Source organism: Brienomyrus brachyistius, chromosome 18, assembly GCF_023856365.1.
Source record: "Brienomyrus brachyistius isolate T26 chromosome 18, BBRACH_0.4, whole genome shotgun sequence".
Lineage (NCBI taxonomy): Eukaryota > Metazoa > Chordata > Actinopteri > Osteoglossiformes > Mormyridae > Brienomyrus > Brienomyrus brachyistius.
Window position 1 is genome coordinate 6,838,780 of NC_064550.1, and position 13,394 is coordinate 6,852,173.

Here is a 13,394-nt window from a genome sequence, read left to right on the forward strand (position 1 = left end):
CTCAAAGCCCGGAGCCCCACTCGGCACCGGAGGTGTGAGTTGAATTCCTTTTGCACAGAAGCATCAGTCAGATGTTCCCAGCAATCCCTGTCTGCTCTTCTGGATTGTTCTGGTCCCCCTGGCCTCCAGGTGGTGATTAGTGGAGAGCTCAGCCTTCACTTAACATGAGTATTCAAATGTAGGACCTCAAGTGACATCATAACTACAGAGACAATCATTAGCCAAGGGAGCTCTGGACAATCAACAGATTTAAATGTGATCCAATAACCATTCGCCTCTCCAGGTTAGATCCAGGAGAGCAGGGATGTCCCTCCAGGTATCGTCATTCTCTAAGTGAGCTGTGACATCTTCCAATAGGACCACAACATTCATAGACGATACACTTTTCAGTTCCTTACCCACTTTTCCTAAGGAGGCCGGGTCCTCTGAACCCGTGTCCACATACACATTAACAGCACTCAGGTTCCTTCCCTGTGGTCACATGGACACGTCCCTCTCGTCCTGCCTAGCCCTCCGCCCGATTCTCCCTACACTTGCCTGAGTAGGCAAGACTCTATCTAGGATCAAGAGGTTGGATCCAGTGCCCACACTGTGCGTGCAGCTGGGGATGAGTGTACACAGCTGATATCTGCTACCAAACCCATATCTCATATGTCTTATTGTTTTCCCTTTTGGCCTCAGTCCACTGCCTTCTCATTATTGGCAGCAGTGGCTGACACAGGGGTGTAAGTAAATGCTCATTTCTCTGTGGACCTAGAGCTGATGCTGATGAGAGCCCCCCTGCCTATATGCGTTATTAATGTACATAAGCATGCAGGCGGACAGTCACGGCAGCTGCACCCATGCAGTGCTGGCGCTTAAAATTTCCGTGTGCGTGAGATTCTCATTTTCTCATGGTGCATCTGTGCGATTGTTTCCTCTCTAGATTGCAAAGTTGGGAGACGGATATATCATCCATCCATCCATCCATTTTCCAAACCGCTTATCCGGAAGCAATGGGCTCGAGGCAGGGAACAACCCTGGATAGAGGGCCAGCCCATCGCAGGACGGATAGATCATTTACAAAATAATTTGAGAGAGTTAAGCTTTTATACAAGATTAACAATATTGCATGTACAAAACCGATACTGTTTTTGTTTTGTTCATTTAAGATTTTTACATTTTTAGCATGGGTGCAGTGGGCTAAGCCTCTGTGCCTGTGATCAGAAGGTTGTCGGTTTGAGCCTGTACCGCAGCAGAATAGTTACATGCCTGTGGACCCCTAGAGCACGGCCATTTAGCCCCATGTCCCCTGTGTCACTACAAGGTTGCACTCATCATTCACTAGCACACACAAAATGCACCCAGAATGCACCGGGTCAGACAGGGTGGCATCTGTGGCATTACAGGAGGTTTGGTACCCATTACAGTGAGCTGCCAACAGGCACAGGGACCGCAGGCAGTGACCACAGCTGTGCCGGCTGCCATTCTCGCTATTTTTCTTGGCTCGCTCTTGAATGTCCAACAGCATCACCTCCAGCCTGCTGTGAAGAATGACAGTTCTCCCTGTCTATTGCAGATGGTGAGCACGCAGGGCAGGTTCAGTGCCCTGATTCTCACTGTGCCTGCGGCTCCTCGCCTCACACCAGCACCCAGTTCACAACACCACCTTGAGACACCTTCCATGTCACAGCCGGGCAAAAAGAAGCAAAAAATAGAATCCTCTTGCCTTACTGAGCATATGCTTTAATCCAAAATAATGTACAGCTGAAAAAGCAGGATCAGCCAGTCCCTGGAGCAATTGGAGTTAAGGGCCTAGCAGTGACATCATTAACTTTGGGATTTAAACCAGCGACCACCCGGACACATTCCTAACCCACAGAGCACTATGCCCTCTGTGTTTCTGACACCTAAAATAGCTCTTACATGATTTCTTATACTGGATCCGGATACAGATAATTGTAAATAACAGCTGCAGCACTGGAACCTGCTTGCTAACATTGCATCCTTAAAGCCAGCATCTGACAAACGGCAGACAGCAATAAATCCTCACTTGGGCAGTCGTCCGAGACATCCAGCATAGGATTTCTGACAGAAAAACAGAAAACTGCTGTAAACCCAGGCATAAAACAGAACACCAGCTTCTAGGGGCTGTTTAGGCTGTAAATCACACGACAAGGAAAAACAAAACACATGGTTCATGATATAAGGCATTTAAGCATTCGTCTTACTTCAGTTATATAGGACAGTGCATGATGTTTTTATATGTTCACTACAAGTCAGTGTTATTCCTCGTATTCATGCCGAAAAGCACTCGACGTGTAAGACACTCAAGGCCAAATGCAAAAGGGAAAATATATAGCTTTCAGAGGAACACTTAATGTTACCTGATTACACATGGCCTTGGTAGGAAATACATGCTTATTACTTGTTGTTTCTTAATAAACATTTACTTTTCATGCACACAATCGTGTTATCAATTCAGAGGTGCCAATTGACATGTCTTTGGACTGCAGGAAGAAACCAGATTCGCCAAAATGAGCCCCCACAGGACGGAAATGAACACGCCACAGCCAAAGAGGTCTGATGCAACGGTGCCGACGGAGCCACTGCATCTAATCGCTAAAAAGGTAAATACCAAGCATAGAACCAATTCAGTGTGTGAACAAGAAGAGACTACATACAGAAATGTACAGTGAGATGTACAGTGCAGTGAATGGCAATTAGCAGCTGCTCTGCCTTTTCTGTGAATTTCACAATTGATGCAATTCTAGCAATTCTTTCATTCATTTTCACAGAAAGGCCTGTCAGTGTAGCTGACACAATGCAACGCCTACTTACAGCCTCCATAGCTGAGGATCTGCAGCCTGCTAAATGCTAGAGGTGAAGTTATTATGCAGAAATAACCGTCCTGTTAATGTGGCGACTGTCTCCCATTATCAATGCAAAAGCTAACTGCAAGAATGCATGAAAGTTTTTTTTTCACTTTCAAAGTTCATCCATCTCTCTTGGAATAGCTTTTCCTGGGAAGGGTCACAGTGGGGGCGTTTGTTGGAGGAAACCAGAATTCCCAGGAAAAACCAGCATGCGAAAATGCAAACTCCACGGTCAAAGAGATATTAATCCCCAACCGTGGAGATGTGAAGCCAGCGCGGCCCCCACTGTACCACTGTCAGCATTTAAATATCAGTGCCCCCCACTGTACCACCCTCAGCATTTAAATATCAGTGCCCCCCCCACTGTACCACCCTCAGCATTTAAATATCAGTGCCCCCCCCACTGTACCACCCTCAGCATTTAAATATCAGTGCCCCCCCCACTGTACCACCCTCAGCATTTAAATATCAGTGCCCCCCCACTGTACCACCCTCAGCATTTAAAAATCAGTGCCCCCCACTGTACCACCCTCAGCATTTAAATATCAGTGCCCCCCCCACTGTACCACCCTCAGCATTTAAATATCAGTGCCCCCCACTGTACCACCCTCAGCATTTAAATATCAGTGCCCCCCCCACTGTACCACCCTCAGCATTTAAATATCAGTGCCCCCCCCACTGTACCACCCTCAGCATTTAAATATCAGTGCCCCCCCCACTGTACCACCCTCAGCATTTAAAAATCAGTGCCCCCCCAACTGTACCACCCTCAGCATTTACATATCAGTGCCCCCCCACTGTACCACCCTCAGCATTTAAAACAACACCATAAAAATGATTTTGGTTTGAGCAATAGGGTGAAGACAAAATATTTCTGTAAGGAATTTAGTAACATCAAACCGGATTGCTAGATTTAAACATGATAACCCCTCGTGATTCATCCACAGGGCATTGATTTCACAGTCCATTTCAAAGTAGGCTAACGGCAATGCTACAGCCCAGGCGCCTTGCAGACCCTGGGCATGCACCTTGTGTTATTTTCATTTGCCATTAATGTCATGTTGTTTGCTACAAGATCGCTGGTGCTCAATCATGCAAAGCAGTACAAACATAAGATCACACATAAGATGAACTGGTCTAGAATGAAGACTAGATTGATAGGATCTTTGTAACGCTTTTACCATTTGGAAAGTATGACAGTGTAAACACTGTGAATGTTTGTTGGGGGGCCAGGATTCCTCACAGCCCAGTCTTCCTCAGTTCAGTACATGATTTTCATGGGGAGGCCCCCTGTCAAAGTCAGCCCTGAGTATCATTTACATTTCAGTTACATTTCCATGAATTTATTACAGCATTGAGAAGAGTACTGGCTACAAAGTACAGTGGTACCATGAAACACGAAATTAATTCGACCCAGAAGGCTGGTCGAGTTGCGATTTGGTCGAGGTCTTAGTTGAATTCCCCCATAAGAAATAATGTAAATCAATGTAATCCATTCAATGTAATCCACCCCCAAAACACTGCCTATTTAAACCTATTTCCCCACTTAATTAAGGATAAAAAGCATTGACAATCAATATAAAACTAATTCACGCATGAAGAAGCACAAATATAAAAGGGATTGAGGGGCGATGGGGTTGTTATTTGGTTTTAGTAGGTCTGTTTTATTTTGTCCTGTTCTGAGTTTTCATTCGAGTAGCGGCTAGATTTTTGCTGACCAACCCATTTGTGGTCCAAACTGGTGGAGTTGAACGCTTCTTGATGCATACAAGTTTTAGCAGGAACGGCCGAGTTCCAAAGTTTTGGTCGAGTCAAAAAAAAAAATTCGACAGACCCATCCAAGTTTGTCGAGTTAAGAGGCGCTCGAGTTCCAAGGTTCTACTGTAATTGCCATGATCAAACCCCCTATTTACAAGGCCTTGTACCTCCCCAGAGAATTCATGATGGCATACAGTAATTTAAAACCGCAATACACAAACACAATCAATATTGCCAGGACTCTTATAAGGATTTTATTTCGCGATAATCGGATACAGCTCGATTACACTAGATTCTGGATATATGATCTGCTGGGCATTAACTTTTCTTTTGTTTTTTAAATCAGATTGAATTTTCATTTTTTTCTGGTAACTCACACATTTTTCTGTGGAACGGACGTTGTAACCTGAGCTTCTTTACAATGTAAGCTAACACATTTCTGTCTGTCCGTGTGCAGTTTTCGGTCATATACCTTAAATATGTCGCTTATTGGCTTTTCCTTACTGAAGGAGATGTCACCCGAAGTTGTTTGTGGATCACTGTTTAAATGTCGGTGTTTAAAAATATCTCAACATAATAAACAAAATGGCACATTGTTCTTGCGTGTAGGGCAAGACGCACGCTCAGATTTGAGTTATACACCAAACAGATGTATTTTCTCCCAGTCAAAACTTTTTGCAAACATACTGTATTCATTAATGTGAAGAATCTTTTGTGACTTGTGCATCTATACAGCAACTTGTTTGGCAGGTGGTTTGCATTGTGCATTGGAAACAGCAAATTATTTAAATGTAACAAATAAAAACAAACAAGGTATCACGAATGATCTCTGTGAAAATGAGCTATTTTGACCATTTTGTTAAATGTGTTTTAAACCTAATCTTGGAAATGCTTATTCGCTGCAGAAAGACGTTATTTCCTGAGAGAGGCAGTTTCCCGTTTTCTCCACTAATAAATGCTTTGAGATCCCAAAATACTACAATGCTGGTCAGTATTGCGGCAGGTAGGGCTAAACATGAAGGGTCATCCTTACTGGCTGAAACTGTCCTTTTCGAGAAGTTGTGTAGTAAATGGATAGAGGACACTAAAGAAGGACATGAAACAGAAAAATAAGGAGGGACTGAGGGTAGGAACGCTTATTCTTTCTAGAATATGTTCAGGGAATATGATTAAAAAGACTGAGCAAGTTAAGGTTACACACCAATCTACACCCCCGACAGGGAAAAAGACACATGTGGCATTAAACAGGAAGCCATGCCCTGGTCACCTGACCTGCCAAGATGGTCACCTGACCTGCCAAGATGGTCACCTGACCTGTTAAAATGGTCACCTGACCTGCCAAGATGGTCACCTGACCTGTCAAAATGGTCACCTGACCTGTCAAAATGGTCATCCTCTCAGCCAATTGGGGATTTTATTATGATAATAACAGAACAGCATTAAGGAACGCCTGAAGCAAAAAGCAAATGATTAAGGCCAGACCTCCCACAAAGAAAAGCTGTCCCCTTTAATACACTACGGCATCATCATGCACTGGAAACTGCACTCTAACATCACTGAAAACAGTAGCCACTGGCTTCATTAATTTCTGAAGACAGCATGCTACTTAAATTAACTGTTCAAGGTTAATTAGAGGCAAAATGGACTTAGTTTGGATATTTTATACATCACGGTTAATATTTTATATAACCTTGTCTGGCAAGCAGGTCATCTGTGAGTTTCATAAAAGGATTAAGCTTTAAGACTCCTCAAAATTCCTGCAGCAGACAATAATGCAAAATTCATGAGTATAAAGTCATGTCGTAAATCCAGTGTTGAAACTCTGGTTGAAATATGGTGCTATAGAGTATATTATTATTAATATAGATTCTCATTAGAATCTACACATCTGGCAACCTTCACAGTGCTATGTTTGAATGTCATGAGATCAGATTCTAAAACATCTGAAGCTGCCACCTGTGTGTTTCTACACTTGCTTCTAAATGTCCCACTTACTGTATGATATTTATCTTACAGGGACAGCAGGTAGTCCGGTTACAGAGGAACTGCATTTTAGCCATGCCAGTGGAGGTACTGTTTGCTTATGTGAGATTTCTTTGCCAAACTGCTTGAGAATCTCACTGTGCACATGATTTTGACAGCCAATTCTGCATGACATTTCATGGTACCACAAGCTTGATCCATAAATTATGTTTTAATCATTGTACACAGAACAAGTGCAGAAAACTGCAACAGAGGATGTTTTTTCTTAGGAAACTAAAAGTTTTTAGATTAGATATTAGCATTCTCCAAGTATTTTATAAATCTCTTTTGCAGAGTGTTTTGTCCTTTGGGTTAATTCGTACCTTTCGAAATATGCATGTACAGGATCATAAGAAACTGCAGCATTTTATCAAATTAGCCAGTAGGGTCATTGGAGTTGATCAGGTATCTGCAGCCCAGCTGTACAATGACCTTATTATGGAAAAGATTAAACAAATTTTTGATGATCCTACACTTCCTCTGCTCTTGAAGTTTGTCAGAAGTAGTAGGTCGAATGGCAGAATTCTGCAGAGAGTAATCAGAACAACAAGGTACGTCAGTCATTTGTGCCGTCAGCAATTAGACTGTTCAATAACAGACCAAGTATATCTGTTGTACATTAATTTCCCTTTTGCATATCCATGCAGTTTTATTTATTCACTTAACCTTTCTGTATTCTTGCTATGTTTATAATGTGGTATGCCCTGTGATGGGCTGGCCCCCCATCCTGGGTTGTTCCCTGCCTCATGCCCATTGCTTCCGGGATAGGCTCCGGACCCCCCGCGACCCAGTAGGATAAGCGGTTTGGAAAATGGATGGCTGGATGGATAATGTGGTATGTTTACTGTTTGTTTGTTTTGTCATCTGTTTGAATATTATTTGTCATGTGAGACGTGCAGTGCTGACCATATGAATTTCCCCTGGGGGGATAATAAAGTTGACCTTGACCTTGCTACTCACTAGTTTACTTTCTCCTCAATCACTATTTTAAAAATACTTCAGTTTTCCCCTATACCACATACCAACACCATGGTCTGTCTGTTGCCCATTTATGATTTATATACAGTTCTTTGTATTTGATGAGGCTGAGCAAAGCAACATTCCAATGCCCTGGATACACATTAATACAACATTTGGAATCTTTAATCGCTAAATCTCCATAGTCCTTATCACCTCTATTTAAGCTGCCTCTCTAACGGTCAGATTTGCTCTGTGTGCTTTGAGTGAGGCAGGCATTGCCCTAAATTCATTTTAAAATAATTTTAATTCCTGCCAAATCACATGTAAGGGTTCCATCGCAGCCTCTGGCTTCCCTTGCCCTGTTCTGTCCTCACGAAGCCCTTTCATCCACTCTGCACATGTTTCCTATTTTGGTCTCCCTGCTTCTGTGGTTATAGCCATGAAAATGATATTCACCTGTCCTCTCTTCCTTTTCATAGCCCTCGGGTTCCCCCCAAATGCTTCTGTTTCCTTAACAGCAGGATTTAACTTGGTGTACAGCCGCCTTATAAATCTGTAATTCTCTCCGTTCCATTTCTGTATCCTGGGAGCCCATCCCTGATAGGAGCTTAGAATCCACGGAAACATCAAAAACCAGAGTTCCAAGGGTTCTACTTCAATTACATATAGAACATTCATGAAAATAGCTTTGTGATATTGCATGAAGATCGCAATGCCTTACTATGAGCTTTTTATGGATATATACCGTATGTTCACTCTGCTCTGAAAGTAATATCACACTGACATTACATTAAATCAATGTAGCTCTTCTGCATTTCAGTTCTTGTATTGTATTAATAGAACTCAGCAACACTGCTGCTTTCCAGGGTTTTTGACTGGCAGTTTTGGCTGCTTTTCCCTGCCCTGCTTTGTGCTTCGTGTAGCTGACGCCAAGCCCCAAATGGTTACCGACTGAAAAAGCAGTAAACACTTCCACGGAAGATTCATGGGTGGTTCTCTTGGCCTTTCCTGCCAAACTCAACCAGAAGGTCAGATTGTAGTAAATAAGTGTAACATTATATGCCACATTTTATATATTAACGTCCAACATGTTTGCTTTGAAATGATCATTGATTTTTTAAAAATCGTCGCTAAATGAAATTAATCATGTAATTTATGTAGCGGAGTTGACTGTCAATGGTTATCATTACAGAGAACTGAGCAATTCATTACTTGCTGGTTAATGAGACCGCAGCAATCCCAATAATCAGGCAATGGGGCTAAAATTTAATATCAAGGAATGCTTTATATTTGTCTCGAACAGTTAGTTAAAGATCATTTAGTTAAAGGGCATATTTATGTATTTCTTTGATGTTGAAGTGGTACCACCAGGAGACAGAATAGCAATAAAACCATAATCGCTGTTTCATAGCAAGACCAGTAAGGGTCTACATGCTATATGTCAGTGTCAAATAGGGTAGTAGAAGCAGAGAGGCTGCTGCCGGACGGAGTGTTATAGTTATGTAGCGTCTAAGAAATCAGCGGTTTAGTGCTGATTTTATTATATATTTCCACGTTACTATAATTAATAAATCTTCTTAGTGGAAATACAGGATCATATCTGTTTTTTACCAGTTCGTACGCAATCATTATTGCATTATACCATCCATAGGAGGTATACAATGGATAAATCAACAGAATTTCTGACGGCTGTCTTTAATAGGTCATTGCACTTATTGGTGAAACATAAACAGCGGGATAGTAGGTCGATAGACGGCAGTACTTCCTCTGTCTGCAGAGAGACAATAGCGGAGGCGGGGGTTGATGCATTAGATAGCACATCATGGTTACTATGGAGCCGCCACACACATGACCCTAGGGATGTGTGCTGTGCTTCTGATCGGACGATAATGGAAGCAGGGCTAATGGAATGTATGCAAATGATCATGCCTATATTTCCATATTACACAAGAAAAAATATTCGCGATCATTCTTGTCGAAGCGATACAAACTTGGCTGTTTGGTGGGTGCATGGTTTTGTGTAGTCCCGTGCATCTGGGAAAGTAATTAATCGAATTACTTTGGTTAATTTTTAGTATCAGAATCATATAATCTCGCTAAAGTTCTTTTAATTGGGCTTAGTAAGTGGCGTCGTATAATCGTGGTATAATGGAACAAAGGACGACATTAGCAGGGTATTCATAATTGGAAACATATAAAAACATGAAAATGCCTAAACATATACGTTGATTGTTGGTATTTTATAAAAAACGTTTTTTTTTTTTATCAAAGATATTACATTTACCGAGCTTTTATTATAAAGGTTTGATGCTGACTGCCGTGGGAGGTGCTCCTTTAATTCCGGACATGGCAGCGCGAGGCGTCGTCCCTCCTCCCATTGATGAGGAGCGGGCCAAGCGAGCGCCCTGCGGAGCTTCGCGTCGTTGCTGGAAGCTGCGCTACCCTCGCAGTGTGTCGCAATTTTCGACGATCCATCTTCTCACCTAACCTCGGCGCCTCCGGATGAAAACGCTAAAATTATAAACCTGCGCTAAAAAGGAAGATCGCACGATTTAATGGAATGGGAAACAAATCAGCTGCAGTAAAGCGTGATTACAGTTTATTTGATAACTTGCATGCATGTCAGTTGACATTGAAGCTCGGTTCTACGCACCGATCGAGAAATTAATTTATAGGATAATCGATAGGATAATTAAATATTTAGCCAAGAACTAGGTGCACATTTTTTCATAGCTCATTTAAATGGTACTTTAAGTTAGCTTGTTACTAAAGATGTAAATCTGGAGATTGCGTTTACGTGGAATCACGATGAAAGGGGCAAACTTCGTTTTATGCACAATTTCGGCCATGAAGATCGCTAGCGTTTTCTGTTACTGAGAACCGGTATTGGAAACTGAAGAAAGCAAAACCGACTGGAGCTTTCAAGCGAGAAATTAAAATCAGATATCCATTTTATAAATGATCATTTCTGCGACAAAGCAAATAGGCTGTAATCGTTTAACAAATGAGCTATATATATTTTCTGTAGGAGAGCAATTGCAAAATTATTATGCATTCTTTCGGCTTTGGAGTTGTTGAGTCAGGCACTGAAAAACCTAAAGAATATAATATAAAGTAAATATAAGGGTAGCTAAAGATCGCGGCATCCTGGCGCTATGTATCCACGGATTGTGGCAGGGCTGTCATCCATGAGTAGTTTAATAACTGGGAGCAGAAAAGACACTATTCCCTGACGTATAAATATATTTTTAAAAAGCTTGGAAAATTTAACTTTGCTACCTTGCATACATATTTTCAACCTTATTGATTCGACCCGCACAATCCAACACAATGTCAGCGGTAATGGTGACCAGGAAGGTAACCCGCAAATGGGAGAAGCTGCCGGGCAAAAACACTTTCTGCTGCGATGGACGCGTGATGATGGCACGGCAAAAAGGCGTCTTCTATCTCACCCTGTTCCTCATCGTTGGGACCTGCGCCCTTTTCTTTGCTTTCGAGTAAGTATTTTTTAAATTATTATTATTGTAGATGTAACAAACGGGTCTGATTTTAATATTCTTGGGAATCTTAAAAGACGAAAACCGTTAAATGATCTCTTTTTATTTCTTTGGGGTGTTTCCCCCACCTCCTGAAATGAAAATAGTTTTAATATGCCATCAGGCTATAGTCAAACGGGTGGGGTAAGACAATATACGACTTTCGTCACAATCCCGTATTTAGCGCACAGAAAATGCGCGTTCGTTTATTCTAGCTATTATCCAAAAGGGGTGGTTTTTAATTTATTTGGAACTTTATCTCTGTAGTTGCAGTCGTGGATCTTATTTTGTGTGAGTCTGGGGTTGCTGTCGCGGTCATTTCCATACTGCTCCGCCAAAGGCATTCGGTCCCATGACGGCTCGGCCTCATGCTTATGTCGGATGCCCGGTGTTCCGTTTAAAGGGCGGCGGTGACCATTGTAATGTGCTGAAGAAAGAAGAAAGAAAACAAGCCTCTGCGTCTCAGTGGGACGCCTGGTGTTATCGCCCAAAACATAGGAGCGCTGAATCTGCCCGTTTCATTCATGACATTGAAGGAAATGGGCAAAACAAAAGACATTACGGTAAACCGTGAGCACTGTGCACTTCACTGCAGTGGCCATGTGCTGCGATCGATGCCGTTTCAGAGGGATCCACGTTTAATGAACACGTTCTGGGTTTGGGCTGCGATATGTAAGGCTTGTATGTCAAGGAAGCCTATTTTATGCCCGCAAAATTATATTTGGTTTATTACCGGTTTGGTTAGGATGAACGTTTGAGTTTTGGTAGCCTTTAGAAAGCTGATCTAATGGGTTATTATTATTATTATTATTATTATTATTATTATTATTATTATTATTATTACAAGTTAAAGCACTATATCTCCATTACAGAGACAATCATTTCATTATCACTGGATGCAGGAAAGTAACAAAAATGTCACAGAACCAACAGGAGCACAGCCAAAATCAAATGCATTTGGTTTAATCCATGAAAGGGTATTTACATCAGCAGCCAGTGTTTGACTTGCAGAGCTTGCGGAGCACTGTAAATGCCATGCGCCCTGGAGGATCTGCGCGTGTCCCGGTTGCTTGGCGCCTGCTGCCTGCAGGCCTTGCTTCTGCGGCATTGCTGGTGTCCTGCGTGCTGCTGGCTGTCCGACGGTCCCAGCGGCGATAACACCAGAGGCTCGTGTTCCGGACCCAGAAAGGTGCTTCATGCGGCCAATGCAGCCTTATCTGAGGCACCTCAGTATCCATGCAGCGGACTGTGGGCCGTGTGCGGATTATCACCAAGGGTCCTGTGACGTCCTAAAATCGGTGGCCTCTGAACTTCGTTTCCTGATTCCTTTGCTAAATCTATGCAACAATGAAAAAGCAGTGGTCAAGACTAATGCTGCTGCGAAATGGATCCCAACTGCCGGGATTTTACATCTTTTCCATAGTATACCTACATACAATTATCGCTTATTAGGAAATGATATTATAATAAGGTGATTGAACGGAGATGAGAAGGACATAATCTAAACTGTGTACTGTGGATTTTTTTTTCAGTTTCTGGTCTAGGGAAATTATTATTGAAATGGCGCAAAATGCTCCGTATGTGTTGTGCAGATATGTGGTCTTGGATGTGCTGTGCTGGAAATGACCTTAAATATTCAGAAACAAGGAGTTTATTTCATAACAGAGTTAGTGCATTGATATATCAGTAAAAATGTGCTACAGTATAATTTGATACAAAGTAAACCCAAGACACACAATTGTATGTGGAAACACAGGCAATTTGAACTTTAAAAAAGTATTTTAAGCACATTGAGTACTTTTTGTTACTGGCATCTTCATATCAAACCATATCATGTTACCTATCAAGAATCTTAACAACTTTGAATTAATGAGACTGACATTATGCCTATAAATAGGTCTTATTACAATGAATTTTTATCAGCTCTGGTCTGCATATATGGATATACAGATGCTTCTCTATTTACGAATGAGATACGTTTCGAACGGCCACTTGTAACTTGAAAATTCTCCCTTATTTCATTACTCAACATCATTTTAAGGGCATACACAAGTACTAAGAACTAGGATGCTGGGAGTACGCACGCTACACTGCTGCGCGGCGGGAGTAGCGGCCTGAAGCCGTATTAGGCGGAATTGGCACTCAGAAAAAAGAAATTTGATGTTGCGGACAGGAAACGGGAGCCCAACTAACACAATTTGGACTTACAATCCTCTTCGTTCGTATGTCTGAAAGTTCGTAAGTCGAAAGTTCGTAAAGTAGA

General features: G+C 42.0%; 1 protein-coding gene across 1 annotated transcript in view; it reads left to right on the plus strand.

The window, feature by feature from the left end:
- The first annotated feature begins 9,980 nt into the window (after positions 1–9,980).
- Positions 9,981–13,394, plus strand: part of LOC125713382 (palmitoyltransferase ZDHHC9-like) — a 31,354-nt gene continuing 27,940 nt past the window's right edge. The window contains exon 1 of the mRNA XM_048984440.1: positions 9,981–11,092. Within this exon, the coding sequence (XP_048840397.1) occupies positions 10,926–11,092 (167 nt within the window). The 5' untranslated portion in view covers positions 9,981–10,925. The remainder of the gene's footprint in view (positions 11,093–13,394) is intronic.